Source organism: Nerophis lumbriciformis, linkage group LG26 (assembly GCF_033978685.3).
Source record: "Nerophis lumbriciformis linkage group LG26, RoL_Nlum_v2.1, whole genome shotgun sequence".
NCBI classification, from domain to species: domain Eukaryota; kingdom Metazoa; phylum Chordata; class Actinopteri; order Syngnathiformes; family Syngnathidae; genus Nerophis; species Nerophis lumbriciformis.
The window spans coordinates 40652501-40676959 of NC_084573.2; the positions used below are offsets into that span (position 1 = coordinate 40652501).

The following is a 24459-nucleotide window of genomic DNA, read 5'->3' on the forward strand; positions in this document are numbered from 1 at the left end:
AACAAATAAGGAAAGCGTTGTTCATAAAAGAAAAAATTATGGCAGAAATCCAAGTAGCTTAGAGTTTTTTAGAGTATGCACAGGGGAGCTTCAGTTTTGGACGTGCTCTACTCCGCCATCTTATTCGATATTTGAGGTACCATCTTTTTATATATTCCTTCTTTCACTGTCTGGGTGTGCGCTAAAGCTAAACAGCACCACCTGACCACCAAAGGAGATGTTGGTGTGTAAGTGTCTGGAAAACAACTGCTTTAAGTCATAACTTAAAGGTTGGCCTTTGAGCTCGACAGGTAGTCTCCTTTCAAGGATAAGGTTGTCACTTTTGCATTCCCAAGTCCCAATTAGGGCCTCTTTTCCTACGAGAAGTGATCCAATTCGCCTGCGAATATCAAACTAAGGGGCCTTATCTTCTCATGTGCTCAAACTGAAATAGCACTGTTTACTCAAACCTGATGGTTTGCTTTCTCCCAGATGAATATGAACATTCACCAAGTGTAGAACATGATATGACTTCATTAATGCACTTCATTTTATGTACTCAGGAGTTTGCACTTAACCTGCTCTCTGGAATATTCCCCCGGTGACTGTGTGAGTTTTGTGTAAACATGTTGATACACATTGTTACAAACTGAGAGGAACATCAACCTCTCATAAATATTGTGTGTCTGAAACTCTCGTTTTTGCGAACAACATAAAACCATCAGTGCATCATCCTCACATGACAATTCATCTTCCTAAACAATCAGTGCCTTGCTCGGCAACGCATACTTGGTCTGAAAAGGAGCTTTGGGAAAGATGCAAGATTTCAAACATCTGATGTCACAAAATGGCGCATTGAAAATCCTGCAGACAGAGCCTCAAGAAGAGTTCAAGTGGATGAGTTAGTGACTCACAAAGGATGGATAGAAGGCCTTGAGTTTTTGAAGAAAGAGAGGAAGAGTGGCCAGCTGATATCTTGGAGTATGGGATTGCAGCGGAGGACACTGAGGTAAAAAAGGAGCTCAGCACCAATGCAGTTATTGATACTCCAAGTGCTACTCACCAACTGATCACTTACTTCTCCCATTGGAAACGGTTGAAGAGGTCAGTTGCCTGGATCCTGAAAATAAGGACTCTACTGGAGATGAGTCAAAAGAGGAAACTACTAAGTGCTGACAAAGTGGATCAGGAAATGATGCGCATTAAAGCTGCACTGAAACACCAAACTCAAAGATTAATATTATTTGTTTATTTTTATGGCTCCATTGTTATTATTTTGAATTGTTCATGGCATCCTGTTCTTCTCAATTAGGGGCCGCAGTGTTGGAGCCAAATTTCCTTATTTGTTTATATTGTTTTTATTTTGTTTTCTCTGATTGATGGCTGGCCTCAGTTCATGCTGAATTTCCCTTTCGGCAGATTGCTCCGCCCACTTCCTGTTGAGAACCAGGAAGTGTAGCCTCCTTTAATTGGGTTCAGGTGGGAACACTCGGGGGCGATTGCATGGAGGACAAACAGTTTTGGAGCGTGTGGTGTGTGGTCAGGTCTCGCTGCTGTGACAATGTCATTCAAGGTCAGCATACATTATGTTCTATAACCTACATTTCATTTCATTTTCATAGCTTGGAATAAACAGATTGTCATATCCAAACACATTTCTACAGAAGTGGACATTCAATCATTTGCAGGCGTCAAAGTGGTCAACACAGTCGTCCTCAGTATCAGCCCAAAGGTAAGGGCTTTACAATGATAATAAAATGATTGTACAAATGTGATGAATTCATCTTGATACTGTCCTGCCACAGTGAAGATGTTTACCTTTCAAAGGGCAAATTCCTCCCAGGGTCTTTTGTCCTAATGACTGTCTGGATAAAGTGAGGAGACTATAATTTAGGAAAACAATTTATTTGACAAATGGACTAGAAGAAGTTACACATTTTTACAGGTAGCTAAATTGGACAGAACACCTGCATCATCTTCTCAACAACACCCACATTCTTACATACAACATATTTAAGAATGGCGGTAATAAATAAATACAAAGTGTATTTGGACACAAACAATTATTGACGATGTTTACTCTATTAAAGGACATATATGTGCACATGTATGCACTGATTAAAAATACAGAACTATAATTCCCACCTTTAGACTTTCTCCATCACAGCCATTTTGCTTTTTCCTCCTCCTTCTTCTTCTTTCTATTCCCAGCAGACTAGTAGAACATCTTAGGTGTATTGCTGCCCTCCACATGCTATTAACAGAATGTCCTCCTTCTGTCCTATGGCCCACACTACAGACTTGGACACAAGAGGTCAAAAGAAAATGTATGCATTCTTTCTAACGGCCGCTGGGTGGCAGCAGAGGCTCCATGTATTACCTGAAGAAACATTTGACTTCTGACCTTTCCACATTATTTATCTCATCTTTACTGCTGGAGTTCAGCTCACTGAGGATGTTAGCTCCATTTTGGTATTTTAATTATCTTGAATTATTCATAAACAGGCTTAAAACAAACCATTATTGTCATTACTGCCTCATTTTATTCCCACTCTCTACTAATTCAAACAATTCTAGCACAAAAACATTCAGGATGTTCATACAAACAATATTAAACATCCCTAAATGTAACATTTTATTATGTATATAATAATCTTCCATTCTTCACCTTCATTACCGCTTGATTTAACTCTCATCTTATTTTATCCAGAGAGAACTTGACCATAAAAAGATGGCTGCACATCAATAAACTGTCACTAAACTTCAATAAAACTAAATATATCATATTTGGAGATTGTAAAAATGATGGATCATATTGAATAAAGGTAATCACATGTTTAGGAGTTAATATAGATGGTGAATGAAGTAAACTGGACACTGTTATGATCCGCTGCTGTTTACGTTTTGGAGGCACTTGTGTTTTCTGTTAGTTTTGTGCACCTGAGTTTGCTGCCATGGCTGCTTATTGTTTTCACCTGCCGCGCGTGTTTCCGGACACGCACCTGTTAGCCATCAATGACTTTATTTAAGCCTGCCTTGCCAGTGGGTCGGTCTGGCTTCCTAGTTTGCTTTTTGCAGCAGTAGACGACTTTTGTTCTTGCTCTGAACCTACTAGCTTCCTTTTTTACCTGCTCGCCTCCTTTTTACCTTCTAGCTCCCACGCTAGCTCCTTTAGTTTTTGCCTTCTGTGCTATGAGCACGTTTTTGTTTGTTCCAGTATAATTTATTTCTTAAATAAATCATTTCTTACCTGCACGCTGTGTCTGAAGCCCGTCTGCATTCCTGGGAGAACGAGCCCCGCATCACCATGCGACCCGGTCGTTACAGTAGGAAGCCAGACCGACCCACTGGCAAGGCAGGCTTAAATAAAGTCATTGATGGCTAACAGGTGCGTGTCCGGAAACACGCGTGGCAGGTGAAAACAATAAGCAGCCATGGCAACAAACTCAGGTGCACAAAACTAACAGAAAACACAAGTTCTCGAAAACGTAAACAGAAATATGATCCGGGCAGTGGATCATAACAGTACCCCCCCTTAACTGTAACGACCGGGTCGCATGGTGATGCGGGGCTCGTTCTCCCAGGAATGCAGACGGGCTTCAGACACAGCGTGCAGGTAAGAAATGATTTATTTAAGAAATAAATTATACTGGAACAAACAAAAACGTGCTCATAGGCAACGTGGGTCCCCCCTCCAATGGGCTCACCACCCATAGCAGGGGCCATAGAGGTCAGGTGCAGTAAGAGCTGGGCGGAAGCCGAAGGCAGGGCACTTGGCGGTCCGATCCTCGGTTACATAAGCTAGCTCTTGGGACGTGGAACGTCACCTCGCTGGGGGGGAAGGAGCCTGAGCTAGTGCGTGAGGTGGAGAAGTTCCGGCTAGATATAGTCGGACTCACTTCGACGCACAGCAAGGGCTCTGGAACCAGTTCTCTTGAGAGGGGCTGGACTCTCTTCCACTCTGGTGTTGCCGGCAGTGAGAGGCGACGGGCTGGGGTGGCAATTCTTGTTGCCCCCCCGGCTCAAAGCTTGCACGTTGGAGTTCAACCCAGTGGACGAGAGGGTAGCTTCTCTCCGCCTTCGGGTGGGGGGACGGGTCCTGACTGTTGTTTGCGCTTACGCACCAAACAGCAGCTCAGAGTACCCACCCTTTTTGGATTCACTCGAGGGAGTACTGGAGAGTGCTCCCCCGGGTGATTCCCTCGTTCTACTGGGGGACTTCAACGCTCATGTTGGCAACGACAGTGAAACCTGGAGAGGTGTGATTGGGAAGAATGGCCGCCCGGATCTGAACCCGAGTGGTGTTTTGTTATTGGACTTTTGTGCTCATCACAGATTGTCCATAACAAACACCATGTTCAAACATAAGGGTGTCCATATGTGCACTTGGCACCAGGACATTCTAGGCCGCAGTTCCATGATTGACTTTGTAGTTGTGTCATCAGATTTGCGGTCTCATGTTTTGGACACTCGGGTGAAGAGAGGGGCGGAGCTTTCTACCGATCACCACCTGGTGGTGAGTTGGCTGCGATGGTGGGGGAGGATGCCAGACAGACCTGGCAGGCCCAAACGCATTGTGAGGGTTTGCTGGGAACGCCTGGCAGAGTCTCCTGTCAGAGAAAGTTTCAATTCCCACCTCCGGAAGAACTTTGAACATGTCACGAGGGAGGTGCTGGACATTGAGTCCGAGTGGACCATGTTCCGTACCTCTATTGTCGAGGCGGCCGATTGGAGCTGTGGCCGCAAGGTGGTTGGTGCCTGTCGTGGCGGTAATCCTAGAATGCCGTCAAACTGAAGAAAGAGTCCTATCGGGCTCTTTTGGCTCATAGGACTCCGGAGGCAGCAGACAGGTACCGACAGGCCAAGCGGTGTGCGGCTTCAGCGGTCGCGGAGGCAAAAACTCAGACATGGGAGAAGTTCGGGAAAGCCATGGAATACGACTTCCGGACAGCTTCGAAGCGATTTTGGACCACCATCCGCCGTCTCAGGAAGGGGAAGCAGTGCAATGTCAACACCGTGTATGGTGAGGATGGTGTTCTTCTGACCTCGACTGCGGATGTTGTGGATTGGTGGAGGGAATACTTCGAAGACCTCCTCAATCCTACCAACACTTATTCCTATGAGGAAGCAGTGCCTGGGCAATCTGTGGTGGGCTCTCCTATTTCTGGGGATGAGATTGCCGAGGTATTTAAAAAGCTCCTCGGTGGCAAGGCTCCGGGGGTGGATGAGATCCGCCCGGAGTTCCTTAAGGCTCTGGATGTTGTGGGGCTGTCTTGGTTGACAAGACTCTGCAACAAATTGGCAGACCGGGGTGGTGGTTCCTCTCTTTAAGAAGGGGAACCGGAGGGTGTGTTCCAACTATCGTGGGATCACACTCCTCAGCCTTCCCGGTAAGGTCTATTCAGGTGTACTGGAGAGGAGGCTTTGCCGGATAGTCGAACCTCGGATTCAGGAAGAACAGTGTGTGGTTTTCGTCCTGGTCGTGGAACTGTGGACCAGCTCTATACTCTCGGCAGGGTCCTTGAGGGTGCATGGGAGTTTGCCCAACCAGTCTACATGTGCTTTGTGGACTTGGAGAAGGCATTCGACCGTGTACCCCGGGAAGTCCTGTGGGGAGTGCTCAGAGAGTATGGGGTAACGGACTGTCTTATTGTGGCGGTCCGCTCCCTGTATGATCAGTGTCAGAGCTTGGTCCGCATTGCCGGCAGTAAGTCGGACACGTTTCCAGTGAGGGTTGGACTCTGCCAAGGCTGCCCTTTGTCACCCATTCTGTTCATAACCTTTATGGACAGAATTTCTAGGTGCAGTCAGGGCGTTGAGGGGATCTGGTTTGGTGGCTGCAGGATTAGGTCTCTGCTTTTTGCAGATGATGTGGTCCTGATGGCTTCATCTGGCCAAGATCTGCAGCTCTCACTGGATCGGTTCGCAGCCGAGTGTGAAGCGACTGGGATGAGAATCAGCACCTCCAAGTCCGAGTCCATGGTTCTCGCCCGGAAAAGGGTGGAGTGCCATCTCCGGGTTGGGGAGGAGACATTGCCCCAAGTGGAGGAGTTCAAGTACCTCGGAGTCTTGTTCACGAGTGGGGGAAGAGTGGATGGTGAGATGGACAGGCGGATCGGTGCGGCGTCTTCAGTAATGCGGACGCTGTATCGATCCGTTGTGGTGAAGAAGGAGCTGAGCCGGAAGGCAAAGCTCTCAATTTACCGGTCGATCTACGTTCCCATCCTCACCTATGGTCATGAGCTTTGGGTCATGACGGAAAGGACACGATCACGGGTACAAGCGGCCCAAATGAGTTTCCTCCGCCGGGTGGCGGGTCTCTCCCTTAGAGATAGGGTGAGAAGCTCTGTCATCCGGGAGGAGCTCAAAGTAAAGCCGCTGCTCCTCCACATGGAGAGGAGCCAGATGAGGTGGTTCGGGCATCTGGTCAGGATGCCACCCGAACGCCTCCCTAGGAAGGTGTTTCGGGCACATCCGACCGGTAGGAGGCCGCGGGGAAGACCCAGGACACGTTGGGAAGACTATGTCTCCCGGCTGGCCTGGGAACGCCTCGGGATCCCCCGGGAGGAGCTGGACGAAGTGGCTGGGGAGAGGGAAGTCTGGGCTTCCCTGCTTAAGCTGCTGCCCCCGCGACCCGACCTCGGATAAGCGGAAGAAGATGGATGGATGGATGGAACTTCAGTTGAAGCATACATTGTTTATTGCATAAAGGTCTGGGGACGTACATATAAAACAATCACAAAAAAATATTAATATTACAAGAGAGTGATAAAGATAATTAATAGAATGGATTATAGAGACCCAACAAATGATTCATAAAGTCACACATTTTAAAAGTAAATTATCTTGTATAAAAGACAACTGCTCAAATGATGTACAAACCCCGTTTCCATATGAGTTGGGAAATTGTGTTAGATGTAAATATAAACGGAATACAATGATTTGCAAATCCTTTTCAAGCCATATTCAGTTGAATATGCTACAAAGACAACATATTTGATGTTCAAACTGATTAACGTTTTTTTTTTTGCAAATAATCATTAACTTTAGAATTTGATGGCAGCAACACGTGACAAAGAAGTTGTGAAAGGCGACAATAAATACTGATAAAGTTGAGGAATGCTCATCAAACACTTATTTGGAACATCCCACAGGTGTGCAGGCTAATTGGGAACAGGTGGGTGCCATGATTGGGTATAAAAACAGCTTCCCAAAAAATGCTCAGTCTTTCACAAGAAAGGATGGGGCGAGGTACACCCCTTTGTCCACAACTGCGTGAGCAAATAGTCAAACAGTTTAAGAACAACGTTTCTTAAAGTGCAATTGCAAGAAATGTAGGGATTTCAACATCTACGCTCCATAATATCATCAAAAGGTTCAGAGAATGTGGAGAAATCACTCCACATAAGCGGCATGGCCGGAAACCAACATTGAATGACCGTGACCTTCCATCCCTCAGACGGCACTGTATCAAAAACCGACATCAATCTCTAAAGGATATCACCACATGGGCTCAGGAACACTTCAGAAAACCACTGTCACTAAATACAGTTGGTCGCTACATCTGTAAGTGCAAGTTAAAGCTCTACTATGCAAAGCCAAAGCCATTTATCAACAACACCCAGAAACGCCGCTGGCTTCTCTGGGCCCGAGATCATCTAAGATGGACTCATGCAAAGTGGAAAAGTGTTCTGTGGTCTGACGAGTCCACATTTCAAATTGTTTTTGGAAATATTTGACATTGTGTCATCCGGACCAAAGGGGAAGCGAACCATCCAGACTGTTATCGACGCAAAGTGTAAAAGGCAGCATGTGTGATGGTATGGGGGTGCATTAGTGCCCAAGGCATGAGTAACTTACACATCTGTGAAGGCACCATTAATGCTGAAAGGTACATACAGCTTTTGGAGCAACATATGTTGCCATCTAAGTGGTGTCTTTTTCATGGACTCCCCTGCTTATTTCAGCAAGACAATGCCAAGCCACATTCAGCATGTGTTACAACAGCGTGGTTTTGTAAAAAAAAGAGTGCGGGTACTTTCCTGGGCCGCCTGCAGTCCAGACCTGTCTCCCATCGAAAATGTGTGGCGCATTATGAAGCGTAAAATACGACAGCGGAGACCCCAGACTGTTGAATGACTGAAGCTCTACATAAAACAAGAATGGGAAATAATTCCACTTTCAAAGCTTCAACAATTAGTTTCCGCAGTTCCCAATCGTTTATTGAGTGTTGTTAAAAGAAAAGGTGATGTAGCTACTTTGGCACGTGTTGCAGCCATGAAATTCTAAGTTAATTATTATTTGCAAAAAAAAAAAAAAAGCTTATGAGTTTGAACATCAAATATCTTGTCCTTGTAGTGGATTCAATTGAATATGGGTTGAAAAAGATTTGCAAATCATTGTATTCCGTTTATATTTACATCTAACATAATTTCCCAACTCATATGGAAACGGGGTTTGTATAAAGTAAATAATAATATGCTTCCAAAAGTGATCCAGAAGATGTTTCAGATGTGAACCAGTAAATATGAACTAAGAGGGATTTATGAGTACTCAAAAGCAAAGGTATGAACACATGTAAAACAAATATGTACATCATATAAAGGAGTTCATCTATGGAATCAACTAGAATTAGAAAATAAAATATGTAACAGTTGATTATTTTGAAAAACCTATACAAAATCACTATTATGATTAAGTATGAAAGTGAATTATGACTATCTACACATAAAAGGTCTACTGTAACATATTTTCTGTACTGTTTATTCTCATCTTTCCAGTCAAAATTGTTCTGTTCATTTTAAAGTACGGTACACAAATGTGTATATTAACTAATGTACCTGACTAAAATAAAAGCACTAATCTGAAGTATTCACTCTATATGTTATAAGCATAATAACAAGATTGTGTTACACACACAACAATGATGTCACACATGTTATATGTGCTGATGTTGTTAGAAAGTCAAAGTTAAAGTTCTTCATTTGCTGCTGCTGTTCTCACCAGCACACTTGTGTTTCTTACACTGGTACTTATAAGAGAATCTTTCACCACACACACTGCAACTCAACACTTTCTCTCCTGTGTGTGTTCTCATGTGTACTGTAAGAGTGTTTAGGTGACGAAAGCTTTTGTTGCAGCTTGAACAGGAGTATGGTTTTTTACCAGAGTGCGTTCTCATGTGTGATTTTAATTGCCGTCTTTCTATAAAACTTTTACCACATACTGAACATATAAAAGGTTTTTCACCAGTGTGTGTTCTCTTGTGTGTTTTTAAATTTGTATTTGTTACAAAACTTTTACCACATTCTGAGCAGGAAAAAGGTTTTTCTCCAGTGTGTATTATCATGTGTGCCTTTAAACTTTGATTTATTACAAAACTTTTACCACATTCTGAGCAGGAAAAAGGTTTTTTTCCAGTGTGTATTTTCATGTGTGCTTTGAAATGGTCCCTTCGAGTAAAATCTTTACCGCAGATTGAACATGAAAAAGGTTTTTCTCCAGTGTGTGTTCTCATGTGTATTTTTAAACTTTGATTCATTACAAAACTTTTACCACATTCTGAGCAAGAAAAAGGTTTTTCTCCAGTGTGTATTCTCATGTGTGTTTTCAAATATTGCCTTTGAGTACAATCTTTACCGCAGATTGAACATGAAAAGGGTTTTTCTCCAGTGTGTATTCTCATGTGTGTTTTCAAATATTGACTTTGAGTAAAATCTTTACTGCAGATTGAACATGAAAAGGGTTTTTCTCCAGTGTGTGTTCTCATGTGTGTTTCTAAGTGGTGCCTTCGGGTAAAATATTTACTGCAGATTGAACATGAAAAAGGTTTTTCTCCAGTATGGATTCTCATGTGTACTTTCAGCATGTGTTTTAGTCTAAAATCTCTACCACATTCTGAGCAGGAAAAAGGTTTCTCTCCAGTGTGTATTCTCATGTGTACTTTCAACTGTTCACTTAGAACAAACCCTTTACTACAGATTGAACATGAAAAAGGTTTTTCTCCAGTGTGTGTTCTCATGTGTGTTTTTAGACGACAATGGTATTTAAAAGTTTTGTCACAGTGAGAACATGTGAAGTGTGTGTTGTCAGTGTGACATGTTGCATCATCTTTAGAGTGTTCATCATCAGTGTCAGGAGAGTGTGACGTTGTGTCCTCACTATCTGATAGTGGAGCTAAGAGCTTGTCTGCTTGTGATCCTCCACAGTGGTCTCCATCAGCTTCTGTTGTCATGTGTTGAGTTGAGCTGCTGCTTGGAGGCTCCGCCTCTCTCTTCTCCTCACTCTCACCTTTGACCTCATCATCTTCACTCTTCACAATCACATGGAACTCCTCCAACCATTCTTGACTGATGCTGTGTTCATCTTCTTCCTGGGAGGTCAGTGGGTTATTTTCTTCCCTTTGCATTTGCAATGGGTGTGGCGCCTCTTCTTCCTCCTTAATGTGGAAGGGCTGTGGCTCCTCCTTGTCCATCCTGAAGCTCCACTTGTGTTGCTCAGAGAGAAGATGTTCTTCACAGACGTCTGCAGGACACAAGAAGACAAACATGCTTGAGAGGAATCCATCTTTGTTCAGTCACATGTTAGGAGCGATATTGATAAGATTTTACCAATTCAGATTTAATTTTCAATTCTGCTTTACGATTCGGTTATTTGTGGACTCACTTTTGCTTTCACGTTCGGTAAAAAGGAGAAGAAACAGGTGGATTAGCACCAACAGTGAGGTCTTAAGAGGCCCAGACCTTACGGTTACCCCATGAGGTGCCAGAGGGCCCTAAGGACAATATTCTGCTTTGAAAATATCTATAAAATAAATAATATTTTTGGCTATAAATTAATAAGATACTATACGTTATTTTGTGGTATCACACATTATTTTTCTCCAGAAGGTCTTATCTTTGTCCATGTGATGTCAGATGAAACAAAAATGGAGCTGTTTGTCCACAATACCCAGCAATATGTTTGGAGGAGAAAAGGTGAGGCCTTCAATCCCAGGAACATCATGCCCACCGTCAAGCATGGTGGTGGTAGTATTATGCTCTGGGCCTGTTTTGCTGCCAATGGAACTGCTGCTTTAAATGGGACAATGAAAAAGGAGGATTAGCTCCAAATTCCTTCGGACAACCTAAAATCATCAGCCCGAAGGTTGGGTCTTGGGCGCAGTTTGGCGTTCCAACAGGACAATGACCCCAAACACACGTCAAAAGTGGTCAATGTTTTAGAATGGCCTTCCCAAAGTCCTGACTTAAACGTGTGGACAATGCTGAAGAAACAAGTCCATGTCAGAAAACCAACAAATTTAGCTGAACTGCACCAATTTTGTCAAGAGGAGTGGTCAAGTGGTCAAGCAGAAGCTTGTGGATGGCTACCAAAAGTGCCTTATTGCAGGTAAACTTGCCAAGGGACATGTAAGCAAATATTAACATTGCTGTATGTATACTTTTGACCCTCACATTTTCAGTAGAGCCATAATAAATTCATAAAAGAAGCAAACTTCATGAATGTTTTTTGTGAGCAACAAGTATGTGCTCCAATCACTACATCACAAAATAATAAGAGTTGTAGAAATGATTGACAGCCATGACATGATGTTCTTTACAAGTGTATGTAAACTTTTGATGGCGACTGTACATACATACATACATATACACCCACACAAACATACACACTAGTGATGTCACGGTATGAAAATGTCTTATCCCGGTTATCATTATTATCGTGGTATTTTTCAAATTTGTTCAAAATTTTCTAAACAAGATTTATTTAAAAATAACACATTAACACATTCAAAAACATAAATAAATACAAATAAATGTGCTAGATGGCACATGATGGCCATAAGATGTAAGTGCACTTTTTGTCCTAGTATACAACAATAGTGTTGATACATGAGAGGTCTAGTCTTACACATATCAGAGAACACCTCTCAACTATTTGAGAGTTTGCCAATGAAATATGACAGCACTGCAGTGAGCTCTTTTGCCATTTGAAGGATGGAGCATAAGCAGCTGCTTCTGGAAGACATCAGGTATTGTATGTGTGATGATGATGTACTGTAAGTGTGGCATCCAACTTGCCCACTCTGTAAATAAGGAATATATTATATTTATTACAAGCTGATTATTATTATAATACACAAACTCTAATGTTAGTCCTGTAAAAACAAAACAAGTTGCAGTGTTTCTGCTAGGATTTCTTTGAACACTAACTTTAAAAGTAAGATAAAGTAGCTCTGCTACAGTATGTGTCGCTCTCACCAATAAAGTCCAATAACAGTGTTTTTCAACCACTGTGCCGCAGCACACTAGTGTACCGTGAGATACAGTCTGGTGTGTCGTGGGAGATGATCTCATTTCACCTATTTGGGGTAAAAATATTATTTGCAAAGCAGTAATTCTAGTCTGCAAATGATGTGTTGTTGTTGAGTGTCGGTGCTGTCTAGAGCTGGGCAGAGTAACCCTGTAATACTCTTCCATATCAGTAGGTGGCAGCAGGTAGCTAATTGCTTTGTAGATGTCGGAAACAGCGGGAGGCAGCGTGCAGGTAAAAAGGTGTCTAATGCTTAAACCAAAAACAAATAAAAAGTGAGTGCCCCTAAGAAAAGGCATTGAAGCTGAGGGAAGGCTACGCAGAACAAAACTAAAACTGAACTGGCTACAAAGTAAACAAAATCAGAATGCTGGAGGACAGCAAAGACTTACTGTGGAGCAAAGACGGCGTCCACAATGTACATCCGAACATGACGTGACAATCAACAATGTCCCCACACAGAAGGATAAAAACAATTGAAATATTCTTGATTGCTAAAACAAAGTCGATGCAGGAAATATCGCTCAAAGGAAGACATGAAACTGCTACAGGAAAATACCAAACAAAGAGAAAAGGACACCAAAATAGGAGCGCAAGACCAGAACTAAAACACTACACACAGGAAAACGGCAAAAACTCCAAATTATTTAGGGTGTGATGTGACAGGTGGTGACAGTACACCTACTTTGAGACAAGAGCTATAGTGATGCATGCTTGGTTATGCTTTAAAGTCGTATCCAACAATTGCGACAAGGACTTTTTACTGTCAACTGAGTTTAGTTTTTTAATGATTTCTGCGTTAATGCAAAAAATGTGCGGTGGTTGAAAAACAGTGCAATAAGAAGACACTATAGGCAACACTTAATAAAGTGGAAGTAGAAGAATGTTGATTTTGCATCATGCACTCAGCTACAAGTTGACTTACCTTGCATTGTATTATTGTGGATGGTGCTTCTGGAGTTGTTATTGTGTTGTTATTGTGTTGTTATTGTGGATGGTGCTTCTGGAGTTGGCTCATCATGTTTGAAGTGTCGCCTTCCTTCGTCCTTCCTTTTTTCCTGCATTTTCTGGTGATGGGCTGACTATCTTCAATTGTTTTACCTCCAAAATACTTTGACTTTAGATTGTGTCTTTTTACTCGGAGGGCAACATCTCAATAGTAAGGTCCTTGTGTTGTTTTCCGCCATTACAAACAGCGCTAGTGCACATGCGCCATCTTCAGAGGCGCGCCACCGCTGCATTTCCAGGAAGTGAGCTATGTCGCCTAAAATGCATTACTAAATGAGGGTTTTTGATCATTAAAAATGAATTGGTAGTACCTAATGTCCAGAATTTTACCACGGTTTATCATTATACTGTTTACCCTTATATCCCTCATACACACACATATAAACACACACATATATATGTATATATGTACATACACATAAAACTGATGTAAGTGTACCACTAGTGGTATGCCAAATAGTGTTTTATTTTCTTATATTCAAACACAATGTTACTGTTCAAACTGTGTGTAATACTACAGTGGCTAAAATATTAAATGTAATTGTTAAATAAAGTGTCCTCCTTGTTTTTAATGAATAATTAAGGCCTACTATGCTACTGTATTTGAATGCTGTTCATGATGGTGGTACTTGGAGATTCAAGTATTTTCTGAGGTGGTACTTGGTGAAAAAAGTTTGACAACTACTGACGTAGTGACATTGTAAACTACATTGGCAGACACCATTTTGTTATACCCAAACGGCGTCTGCTCATACATCGCACTTCCAACAAGATCCTGTTCTCTCTCTCGGGAAAAGGAGAAAGCATTATCTGCGTCATTTCATTTTTCTCAAAATACTTTCCACTGTGTTCGTTAGAAAGTTCCACAACTGTTCACGTTATCCCACGCTTGTGCTACAGCACTCATCTCATTGTGCAACATGTGAATGTTTGAAGTGGAACTAAAGGTGATCTCTAAAAGGGGTACACATTATTTCCAAAGCAGCGCCCCCATCCACATATACAATACTAGAACATATCTGATGAAAAACAACATTATTTTTTTATTTTAATTGTAAGTGTGCCATACCACCTATTAGGGTTGTATGATATGCCGGTATTAGTATAGTACCGCGATACAAATGAATCATTTTTGGTACTATACCGTTCTCTGAAACGTATAGAATAAGTGATTATTACATTTGAACAGAAGTGTACATGTTAAAAGAGAAAGTAAGCAGATATTAACAGTAAATGAACAAGTAGATTAATAATTCATTTTCTACCACTTGTCCTTAATAATGTGTACCAAATAATAGGTGTATAAATGACACAATATGTTACTGCACACGTCAGCAGACTAATTAGGAGTCTTTGTTTGTTTACTTACTACTAAAAGACAAGTTGTCTAGTATGTTCAACATTTTATTTAAGGACTTAATTGCAATAAGAAACATATGTTTAATGTACCTAGGGATGTCCCGATCCAGGTTTTTGCACTTCCGATCCGATACCAATATTGTTTTTGCACTTCCGATCTGATACCGATACTGACCGATACCGATACTGACCGATACTGGCCTATCCGAGCATGTATTAAAGTTGAAAGTTATTTAGCCTACTTAGTTGTCAGAATCATGTTGAAAAGGGTTTTAGTACTCTTGATAACAACTAGCCAGCTGAATTAGGGGAGTTTGAATAATACACAATGGTTGGTAACAAGAAACTGACCTGTTTATTCAAGGATAAACACAAAATAGACAAAATTATACAAGACAAACAGAAATGGTATCATTGAACTAGGGCTGGGCGATATGGCCTTTTTTTAATATTGCGATATTTTAAGGCCATATTGCGATACACAATATATATCTGGATATTTAGCCTTAGCCTTGAATGAACACTTGATGCATATAATTACAGCAGTATGATGATTCTATGTGTTTTGATTGATTGATTGAGACTTTTATTAGTAGGTTGCACAGTGAAGTACATATTCCCTACAATTGACCACTAAATGGTAACACCCCAATAAGTTTTTCAACTTGTTTAAGTCGGGGTCCACTTAAATTGATTGATGATACAGATATATACTATCAGATATATACTATCATCATAATACAGTCATCACACAAGATAATCACATTGAATTATTTACATTATTTATAATCCAGGGTGTGGAGGGGGGCGCCGGATGTAAGTGTCAAAAAGACAGCCAAAAGAGTTTGATATGAGAATAAATCTAAAGTTAAAATATAGGCTAGAAATGCACCCATTTGCAGGAAATGTAGTCTTGATTTTCAACATTTTCTTTCAAGGCTTGCATGTCTACATTAAAACATTCTTCTTCATACTGCATTAATATATGCTACTTTTAAACTTTCATGCAGAGAAGGAAATCACAACTAAAAAAATCACTAATTTTTTCATACGGTGTTGATGTGGAAATGTTTGCCTCGGCATTTTAATGGTGTGGGCGTGTGGCACCGAATGGAGATAAGCGTCTCGACAGACTTTACAATATTTGAACAATGATGACGAAAACTGTTTTCTCTGTCGTGTCCGTGTGTCGAAAATTGTTATGCGCTTATTTTTTTATTTGATTTTGTGCGTGGCATATAATTGCTATGCGCAGTGGACGCTTGAGCAGTGCGCAATTGCACAGGCGCGCACCTTAGAGGGAATGTTGCTCGCACGGCTGCGCTAGCATCACAGCTAACGTTAGCCATTCTGCTACGTCTCTGCTCGGGGAGGACGTATACGTATGTGACGTATGACGTGACAGTATGTGACGTATGACGTGACAGTATGTGACGTATGACGTGACAGTATGTGACGTATGACGTGACAGTATGTGACGTGTGACGTGACAGTATGTGACGTATGACGTGACAGTATGTGACGTGTGACGTGACAGTATGTGACGTATGACGTGACAGTATGTGACGTATGACGTGACAGTATGTGACGTATGACGTGACAGTATGTGACGTATGACGTGACAGTATGTGACGTGTGACGTGACAGTATGTGACGTGTGACGTGACAGTATGTGACGTGTGTAAGAAGGTGCACTTGCTGTCTGTGAGAGGGAGACACAGGAAAGAGTGAGAAGAGCCTGTCGTGTAATGCCAGCAGCTAAAAGCAACTGCGTGAGAATCCACAGACCTGTGGATGTGTTGAAGGTGTGCTGGAAAATGCGGAACGGAAATAGGGAGCAGCAGAAAAGTGGAATGTATTATTTAAATCGGTGCGTTGGAAAACACGGACCGAAATTTTTTTTAAAACTGGATCTGGATCGGCATTTTCCCATGCCTTGCCGATACGCATTTTTTGGCAAATATCGGCGGCCGATCCGATCCAAATATCGGATCGGGACATCCCTAAATGTACCTAAAGATTTTTTTGTGAAAATAAAGCCAATAATGCAATTTTTTGTGGTCCCCTTTATTTAGAAAAGTACCGAAAAATACTGAAATAATTTTAGTAATGGTACCAAAATATTGGTATGGTTCCAACACTACCACCTATATTTGAATATTGTCTAATGCAAATGACTGCTGTCTGATAGTCACATTAATAACCAGTGTTGGCGTTAACACACTTTTTATGCTTTGAAATGAAAAAGGACGTGCATTTCCATAAGTCCGCGCGTCCCTGTGATGCAGAGTTTTTAGTTTTTGTAACCCACCTGCCTTCTCCGGGTCAAAACTCCAATTTGCTTGTTTTTTTAATGGATTATTGCTTTCTGCCGGTGTTTTGTTTTGTTTATTGTGACGGTGCGCTCTTATCACGCCGTCACTTGAGGACCGGCACGTCAGCGGGAGTCACAAAGACAATGTCAGTGTCGTGACTTGGAGAAGATAACCGGCTCAAATTTCCGTCCCGGCTTTTTTTCTCCCCAAGATGGCGCCGCTGTAGTGGCTGCTGGTGTCAGGAGCTCTGTGCTCTTGTGTCATCCTTTTGTATTCCGGATGTTTCCTTCTTGTTTTCATGCAGGGCTTTTTTTGCCTTTTGGTTGGGGACCCTTTGGGACTGTGTGACAAGGGCTGGCACTTTGGTGACTTCTGCGGTGCTTTTTTTGTGAACTTCTGGATCTGCCTCCCGGGAGCCTTTTGGCCATGGAGACCAGCTGCTGGGTCTCTGCCACACCAGAGTCCGTTTGGAGAGACAGGAGGAGATGCGGATGAAGAGACAGGACTGCGGAGCTGGCGCTGAGAGCCGGGATGGACAAGCTTCACAGTGTCTTGGCTGAATGAGCAGGTATCGGACACCTCGGTCTCCTTGGACGTATCCTCGCTCAACCGTGCGGACTGGACACTGGCTGAGAGTTGGTGGGCGGCCGAGGGTGGAGTCGGCTCTCTTGGTTGCTTTGTTGGGTCTGCTCCTGTCTCTGGCCATGTTCCCCCCACCCCAGCAAACGATGGCGTGGAACACCACAGAGGCCACAACAGTGTAGATTTTTGTTGTTTTTTTGTTGTTGTTTGACTTTTGTGGCTGTGTGTAGAAGTAGCTGGTTGCATCAGCTCTGCTCTTTAATGTCTTTAATGTCCTTTGTGTTCTTTGATGTTTCCCTCTTACACACATGTTTATGTGTGCTATGGCTATGAGTTTGTTTTTCTCTTTGGCCTCAGTCTGGACCCCCTCTCCAGGGGCCCAGGCTGAGACTGAATTTTTTCTCTCACCCCTTCCCAGCATTTACCTGTTTCTCACCTTTTTTGTAAGGGGCGCCGGAAGTTGGCAGACCCGTCAGCGATCCTGTTTTGTCTCCCTGTAATGTTTGTCTGCTCTTGAATGGGATTGTGCGGAAAATCTTAATGTCCCCTCTGGGATTATTAAAGTATTTCTGATTCTGATTGCGTTTTTATTGGCCGTCTTCAAAGTAATGAACTTTCCGGTACAATTTCTTACATTTTGATTCGCCGAAAGTTTTATCAGTCACAAATAGTTTGCACTCGGACAACTTTACCGTGAGGGTCCTGTCAAAAGAAAAACTTTAGAAAGACAAGAAAACTTTGCTAATTAGTTCTAAAAAAATAGATTGATTGAGACATTGCTGGACAGCAGAGAAAAAGTTAAAGTTAAAGTTAAAGTACCAATGATTGTCACACACACACTAGGTGTGGCGAGATTATTCTCTGCATTTGACCCATCACCCTTGATCACCCCCTGGGAGGTGAGGGGAGCAGTGGGCAGCAGCGGTGGCCGCGCCCGGGAATCATTTTGGTGATTTAACCCCCAATTCCAACCCTTGATGCTGAGTGCCAAGCAGGGAGGTAATGGGTCCCATTTTTATAGTCTTTGGTATGACTCGGCCGGGATTTGAACTCACAACCTACCGATCTCAGGGCGGACACTCTAACCACTAGGCCACTGAGTAGGTAGAAGTAACTACATCCAAATAAATGTTGAAATCATTTTTTTTAAATATCTGGCTTGTACCTTCTAATCGTTAAGAATTTATCGATATGATACCCTAATCGATATTCTTTATCGATATCAGTATTTATCGGTACTACATGTAATTCGTGGAAATAAAAAAGTGAAAAAAGGCATTTTAAAGAGCATTCCTATTATCACAAAGGTTGAACACCTCCAACATGATGTTGTGTAACATCTCAGAGCAGGGAAGTCTTTTATCAACAGCTGTTTATTTGAAGTCTTAAAGAAGTCAACTATGTGTGCAGTGCAAGGTGAAATGCAGTTATGTCATCTTCTTGTCAATAACACACACATCAAACTTCTGCGTGTTGTTGCTTCCTTATTTGTCATTATTCAAAGCTGATGTTAATGTGTAGCAGCGGCAGCTGAACTCCATGTGACAACGTGTCATAGTTACGTCTGTCAGCTGGAATTAAAAATACAAATAGTTGTGTCGTTAGTCCAGAATCTTCACGGTCCTCATGGACGACATAATTAGGAACCAGTACTAAAAAAATGGTACTTGGTATACATCCCTAATCTTCACCACTAAACCTTTGAAATATGCTGACATGTGTGCTGCTGTGGGTAAATAAACAGTAGCCATATTGAATGTTTGCCTTCATTTGACCACGTGAGGTAAGGAGGACGGCCTCTAGGTCACATGGTTACACCCCAGCAATTACACTGTTGATGATTGATGAGCATTCATTTTTAAAGGGGAACATTATCAGCAGACCTACGTAAGCGTCAATATATACCTTGATGTTGCAGAAAAAAGACCATATTTTTTTAACCGATCTCCGAACTCTAAATGGGTGAATTTTGGCGAATTAAACGCCTTTCTAATATTCGCTCTCGGAGCGATGACGTCACAACGTGGCGTCACATCGGGAAGCAATCCGCCATTTTCTCAAACACGAGTCAAATCAGCTCTGTTATTTTCTGTTTTTTCGACTGTTTTCCGTACCTTGGAGACATCATGCCTCGTCGGTGTGTTGTCGGAGGGTGTAACAACACCAACAGGGACGGATTCAAGTTGCACCAGTGGCCCAAAGATGCCAAAGTGGCAAGAAATTGGACGTTTGTTCCGCACACTTTACCCACGAAAGCTATGCTACGACAGAGATGGCAAGAATGTGTGGATATCCTGCGACACTCAAAGCAGATGCATTTCCAACCATAAAGTCAAAGAAATCTGCCGCCAGACCCCCATTGAATCTGCCGGAGTGTGTGAGCAATGCAGGGACAAAGGACCTCGCTAGCACGGCAAGCAATGGCGGCAGTTTGTTCCCGCAGACGAGCGAGCTAAACCCCCTGGATGTCTTGGCTCACACCGTCCCTTATGCCACCGAAGATGATCAAGAGAAGAATATCGACCCTAGCTTCCCTGGCCTGCTGACATGAGGGTATGTCTACAGAATATATTAATTGATGAAAATTGGGCTGTCTGCAGTCTCAAAGTGCATGTTGTTGCCAAATGTATTTCATATGCTGTAAACCTAGTTCATAGTTGTTAGTTTCCTTTAATGCCAAACAAACACATACCAATCGTTGGTTAGAAGGCGATCGCCGAATTCGTCCTCGCTTTCTCCCGTGTCGCTGGCTGTCGTGTCGTTTTCGTGGGTTTCGCTTGCATACGGTTCAAACCGATATGGCTCAATAGCTTCAGTTTCTTCTTCAATTTGGTTTTCGCTACCTGCCTCCACACTACAACCATCCGTTTCAATACATGCGTAATCTGTTGAATCGCTTAAGCCGCTAAAATCCGAGTCTGAATCCGAGCTAATGTCGCTATAGCTTGCTGTTCTTTCCGCCATGTTTGTTGTGTTGGCTTCACTATGTGATGTCACAGGAAAATGGACGGGTGTATATAACGATGGTTAAAATCAGGCACTTTGAAGCTTTTTTTAGGGATATTGCGTGATGGGTAAAATTTTGGAAATAACTTCGAAAAATATAATAAGCCACTGGGAACTGATTTTTAATGGTTTTAACCATTCTGAAATTGTGATAATGTTCCCCTTTAAATGGTGGTGTTAAAAAGCAAGTATATCTCCATCTTTAGTCATAAATGTGGCCCCCGGATGAACATGTGTCACAAACATTGTATGAGATGATATGTGGATGTTGTGCTTACTTGGACTGTGATGAAGCTGTGAGGACTCAGGTGCTTTGTCTTCATGCTCTTCAGTCTTCACAGAGACAACAGTCAGTGGAAACTTGCTGACATCAGCCTCCTCCTGCCCTACAGGAAACTCTCCCTCCTCTTCCTCTTTACAATAAGGGGAATGTGGATCCTCCTCGTCCCCTTTAAAGTGTGAGGGTTGTGTATCCTCTAAAGTGAAACTGTCCCCCTGCAGATGAGGGAGACATTCTTCTTGGTGTCCAATCAGCTGATGGATGTCTACAGGACACAAACAAAACACATTTTAACTCCTACATGCTAAATATTAAATTGTACATGAAATATAGGGTTGTAGCTATTGAAAATTGTATTCATCAAGTGTTCTACTGGAAATGTTTTCGATTAATCGAATAACTGGATAAAACATAATGTTGCTTGGTTAAAGACGAATTTAAGCGACTATAAGACATTTCACTTAATAATGAACGGCCAATTGGTTTGAGATGGTATGAGATCAAGATGTCATCTTTAGATCAGGCTTTGTTTTTTCCACAATCACTGCCACATTAAAAAGTTAAAGTACCAATGATTGTCACACACACCAGGTGTGGCCAGATTATTCTCTGCATTTGTCCCATCACCCTTGATCACCCGCTGGGAGGTGAGGGGAGCAGTGAGCAGCAGTGGTGGCCGCGCCCAGGAATAATTTTTATGGTGATTTAACCCCCAATTCCAACCCTTGATGCTGAGTGCCAAGCAGGGAAGTAATGGGTCCCATTTTTATAGTCTTTGGTATGACTGGGTCGGGGTTTGAACTCACAACCTACCGATCTCAGGGCGGACACTCTAACCACTAGGCCACTGAGTAGGTGGATGTAGTAGGTGTTGTAGTAGGTTAATGGCTGCACCAATATGAAGGAAATAACAGGTCAGTATAGCTTTTACACACATAAATAACTTGTCAAACCTGCCAGCTAGCAGGCTAGGTTTACAGCGTCAGTTACCATGGTAACTGACTGACTTTGTCTTAACTCTCTTATTTTTGGAGGTGAAACGCTTTAGCTTTACATACTCAGGAGTTTGTTTTGTGTAAACATGTTGATACACATTGTTACAAACTGAGAGGAACATCAACCTCTCATAAATATTGTGTGTCTGAAACTGTCTCGTTTTTGTGAACAATGTAAAACAACCAGTGCATCATCCTCACATGACAATTCATCTTCCTATAGACAATATATTCAAGAATAGTGTTAATAATAAATATAAAGTTAGTAAAGATGTGAGAGTAAGAAGTAAACAAACCTGTTGTGTGTAACACAACTTGATGTTTTTCATGTTGTCGCTCCTTCTCCTCTTTTGTTGGACAAAGTTCCTCCTCGTACTCTGCTATGGTTCTTTCGCACATTTTCACACAATCACAACACTTTACACTCACACTTGATCTCTGCTTAGCGATGTGTTTTCATCACTTCCGCCTCTCTTTGTTAGCAGCTAACAAGCTAAGCTAACTAGCAGGCTAAGCTAGCTGGAGAAGCATCAAAGTGCGCTCAGACTAATATAACCGGATGCAAACAGTTATTATGACTCTATTTAATAGAGTGTAATAAAGGACATATATGTGTACATGGACGCACAGATTAAGAACACTGAACTGTGACGACTGCAATAACGTCTTCACCGTCAGACGCCATCTTGCTTTATCCTCGCCGTGTTTGGTTCGCGCCCAGTGTTGGCAGATCTCGCGAGAGAAACAAGTAACCAGCTCTTTTCCAGATCTCGCGAGAGAAATAAGTACAACCAGCTCCCAGCCCCCGGTACAACTATTTTATTATATACTATTTACTTATTCTAAAAATAAAAGTAAACTTGTCCATTTTACATTTTCAAAACAAAGACATACAACTTATTTTCGTAGAAATATTCTAATATTTAACAATGTATTGAAACAACAGTAGCATAAGAAAAGAAAAAAAAAAGAAACAAAATAAATATTACATTCATGATATTATTTTTGTCTTTGATGCTAATCGTTTTTATAATGTATTTTAGAATGTGGGTGGTTTTCATGTTCTTTTTAAATTTCCTTTGGCCTTATATATATATATATATATATATATATATATATATATATATATATATATATATATATATATATATATATATATATATATATATATATATGTATATATATATATATATATGTATGTATATATATATATATATATATATATATATATATATATATATATATATATATATATATATATATATATATATATATATATATGTATGTATAAAATATACCCCACATTCTAAAATACATTATAAAAACGATTAGCATCAATGAAAAAATAATATCATGAGTGTAATATTTATGTTGTTTCTTTTGGGGTTTTTGTCTTTCCTTACACTACTATATTGTAATTACAGCAGAGCATACTTGCCAACCCTCCCGATTTTTCCGAGAGACTCCCGAACTTCAGTGCCCCTCCCGAAACCTTCCCGGGGCAACCATTCTTTTGAATTTCTCCCGAGTTTCACCCGGACAACAATATTGAGGGCGTGCCTTGATGGCCCTGCCTTCAGCTGTCCTCTAAAACCTGTCATCGCGTCCGCTTTTTCTCCATACAAACAGCGTGCCGACCCAGTCACATGTTGTATGCGGCTTCTACAGACACACGTAGTGACTGCAAGACATACTTGATCAACAGCCATACAGGTCACACTGAGGGTGGCCGTATAAACAACTTTAACACTGTTACAAATATGCGCCACACTGTGAACCCACACCAAACAAGAATGACAAAAACATTTCGGGTGAACATCCGCACCGTAACACATCCCTTGCAGCCCTAACTCTTCCGGGCTACAATGTAACCCCCCCCCAACCATCTCCCGAATTCGGAGGTCTCAAGGTTGGCAAGTATGCAGCAGGGTGGTCTTGCCGCATGGCCTTAGGCCTGCTGCACCTCCACCGGTGCCTGTGTTGGACTGTGCATGGGAGGGATGTCCTCTTCCCTGAGGCAGGCCTAAACCTGACCGCATACCGGATATATATATATATATATATATATATATATATATATATATATATATATATATATATATATATATATATACATATATATATATATATATATATATAGTTTGACACCCAGTGTTGGGTTGGTTACTGATAACCAGTAACTAGTTAAAGTTACTAGTTACTTTGTTTGAAAAGTAATTCAGTTACTAACTCAGTTACTTACACCAAAAAGTAATGCGTTCCTGTGAAAAGTAACTATTTACTAACTAGTTACTTATTTTTTTCATTCTTTTTTTTTTAAGCTCCCATTAATGCCCTTTTAGCCTTCATGTCAGTACTGTTATTGCACTGGACAATAATACAATCTGTTCATCAACTTCACATGCATTTGCATCACTCAACTCTGCTAAGCAATGTGCTCTACATACAACACACAAACAATGTGCTCTACATACAACACACAAACAATGTGCTCTACATACAACACACAAACAATGTGGTCTACGCTTAACAAGTGGCTGGCTAGCTTCTGTAGACAACAGGGACTAACGTTTATTGATAATTGGCCCTCTTTCTGGGGCAAACCAGGCTTGCTGATGAGGGACGG

General features: G+C 41.7%; 1 protein-coding gene and 1 long non-coding RNA gene across 3 annotated transcripts in view; one reads left to right on the forward strand and one right to left on the reverse strand.

The window, feature by feature from the left end:
• Positions 1–22538, reverse strand: part of LOC133623621 (uncharacterized) — a 44449-nt gene extending 21911 nt beyond the window's left edge. The window contains exons 1-3 of one of the 2 annotated variants that reach the window (XM_061986851.2): positions 22130–22538; positions 20837–21103; positions 7676–10503 (exon numbers count right to left, since the gene is read on the reverse strand). In XM_061986851.2, coding sequence (XP_061842835.1) covers positions 8960–10503; positions 20837–21103; positions 22130–22232 — 1914 coding nt within the window. In that variant the 5' untranslated portion in view covers positions 22233–22538 and the 3' untranslated portion in view covers positions 7676–8959. Of the gene's footprint in view, positions 1–7675; positions 10504–20836; positions 21104–22129 lie in introns of those variants that run through there. The other variant, XM_061986852.2, reaches the window with a different exon arrangement.
• LOC133623634 (uncharacterized) lies at positions 1481–2517 on the forward strand. Its single transcript, XR_009817917.1, has 3 exons — positions 1481–1552; positions 1644–1711; positions 2194–2517. It is a non-coding gene; the product is annotated as an uncharacterized lncRNA (long non-coding RNA).
• Positions 22539–24459: the final 1921 nt, after the last annotated feature.